The sequence below is a fragment of the Aphanomyces astaci genome (assembly GCF_000520075.1).
Source record: "Aphanomyces astaci strain APO3 unplaced genomic scaffold supercont1.588, whole genome shotgun sequence".
Classification (NCBI taxonomy): domain Eukaryota; phylum Oomycota; class Saprolegniomycetes; order Saprolegniales; family Verrucalvaceae; genus Aphanomyces; species Aphanomyces astaci.
Window position 1 is genome coordinate 1 of NW_009798851.1, and position 2221 is coordinate 2221.

The 2221-nt window shown below is 49.3% G+C and overlaps 1 protein-coding gene across 1 annotated transcript; it reads left to right on the top strand.

Annotated features, from left to right (window-relative positions):
* Window positions 1–863: 863 nt before the first annotated feature.
* On the top strand, window positions 864–1838 carry H257_19431 (hypothetical protein; the record flags this gene model as incomplete). Its single annotated transcript, XM_009848575.1, has 1 exon — window positions 864–1838. The coding sequence occupies one exon, from the start codon at window positions 864–866 to the stop codon at window positions 1836–1838; it is 975 nt and encodes a 324-aa protein (XP_009846877.1).
* Between the last annotated feature and the right edge of the window lie 383 nt (window positions 1839–2221).

Genomic DNA, 2221 nt, shown 5'->3' on the forward strand with positions numbered 1-2221 from the left:
GGCATTCAGCTTGCGCGACAGGAGTGTCAGCCGTGACACTTTGACACTGAACTCGCTATCTTGAAATCGCCGAGTTCATGGTTGAACAACCGTGCCTTCCCACCCAAGTATGCATACCGCTCGTGGAAATCAGACATACTAGTATTCAACGCTGTGGCCATGTCCTTGAGACTTTCTTGTGACCAGCCGGGCAGTGCAACAAGTTCTCGATCATCTCGGACACCCCATATGAACTTTAGCGAAGACGAGAGCAAGTGGCCTCCGCCCAAGATCCTCAGGGGGTCATCATTGAAGGTTGCCTGGAGGTAGCCGTCACCAACGACCAGGATATTGTTTCCTCTGCGCTCGGCAAGGAATGATTTCCTTAACGAGGATCACATATTCGAGGGAATGGTTGGGTGATTATCACATAATCGAGGGAATGTTTGGGCAGTTTAGCCCAATGGGGGCCGAATATGTGGCTTCGACGAGGCTGTGGTTTCCGTCGAGGTGTTGATCGTATTTGAAGGAATGAATATCATTTTCGATTATGTGATTGTAGTAACCTTACACAGACAAAAGTAACGAGATTCAACGAGAACGGGTTGGAAAATTGGGGATGCTAGGAGGTCGTACTGGGGTACTATAGTATCGACTAATCGGCTACCAAAACAACCAATCTTTGCATCTTTGAAGTGACCTCAAACATACAGTCATTTGGTATACTGTAGCAAGCGGCACGGAAACAATAGTACTTCGAAGTTTGCTTCCGAATTTGGGACGAGGTGTAAACAGTGATCATTTCTTAGCGACAAGACGATTTTCTGAAACAAGTATGGAAACCAAAAGAACGGTCACTTCTGAATTTGGGGCGACATTGAACGATGACGACACTGTGGTGCTTGGTTGTGAACGACGGCAGCATTTTGCCAATTGAGATCGACAAGGGCAATCATGTGCAAACACTAAAGCAGTTGGTTCGTGAACACCAGAAGTACAAGTTTCATCAGGACCGCTTGGATCTCTTTCTGGCCAAGAAAAGCGACGGTACGTGGTTGCAATGGAGAAGTTACGATGTCCAAGCCTTGAGAACGGACGAAAAGACCGATGTCGTTCAAGAGCTTCTGCAAAATCGACGAATGGGTTCCTTGTACAGAATTGACGACAGCTCATTCGGCTTCCCCGACGTCATCGATGATGGAGACATCCACATCTTGGCGGTTGTACCGCCTGACAAATGGCGTGAAGTACGTCCATCCAACAAAGCCAAGTCAACGCTTTGGATTGAAACGGAAGTGTTTATCATGCCCCCAAGCGCAGTGGTCGACCTCAACAGTGTGACACAAGGCACGGTCCAGTCTACCTCTGAGCTTTCGCAAGCCCTCCGACGCTACGGGGGCTTTCCGCCGTCGTTGTTTGTCCGCCAAGAAATGAAGATGGCATGGAGCATCCTGCACGACAACTACATTGGACAAACCCCTTCCAAGAAGACGACCGTTCTCGTGGGGTCCCCCGGCGTCGGCAAATCAGCGCTCCTCGTGCTTTTTTGCTGCTATTTGGCTGTCCATTGCAAATTCCACATCTTCCTCGCACGGGATCTTATGGGCAACGGGGGCCCTTCCCCCGACGTTGTGCTGTGGTTTCGTGGCGCCAAAGTCACGGGATATCCAGACTGTTACCCGGACGAGGTTGCCTCGTTAAGGAAATCGTTCCTTGCCGAGCGTAGAGGAAACAATATCCTGGTCGTTGGTGACGGCTACCTCCAGGCAACCTTCAATGATGGCCCCCTGAGGATCTTGGGCGGAGGTCACTTGCTCTCGTCTTCGCTAAAGTTCATATGGGGTGTCTGTCCGAGATGATCGAGAACTCGTTGCACTTCCCGGCTGGTCACAAGAAAGTCTCAAGGACATGGCCAAAGCGTTCAATATGTCTGACTTCCACGAACGGTATGCATACTCAGGTGGGAATGCATGGCTGTTCAACCGTAACCTCGGCGATTTGAAGATGCGAGTTCAGTGTCAAAGTGTCACGGCTGACACTCCTGTCGCGCAACCTGAATGCCATACTATCGACTTCCTGCACTCACTTTTCATCAGCAACATCGACAGTGTGGAGAACTACGTGACCCCCGACAATTGAGGACCTTTTTTTGTCACACACTAAATAACGAAATACACACAGAAACGACCGAAAAAAACACAAATTTTAACGAAAAACACACACGACCCAATAACACAATATA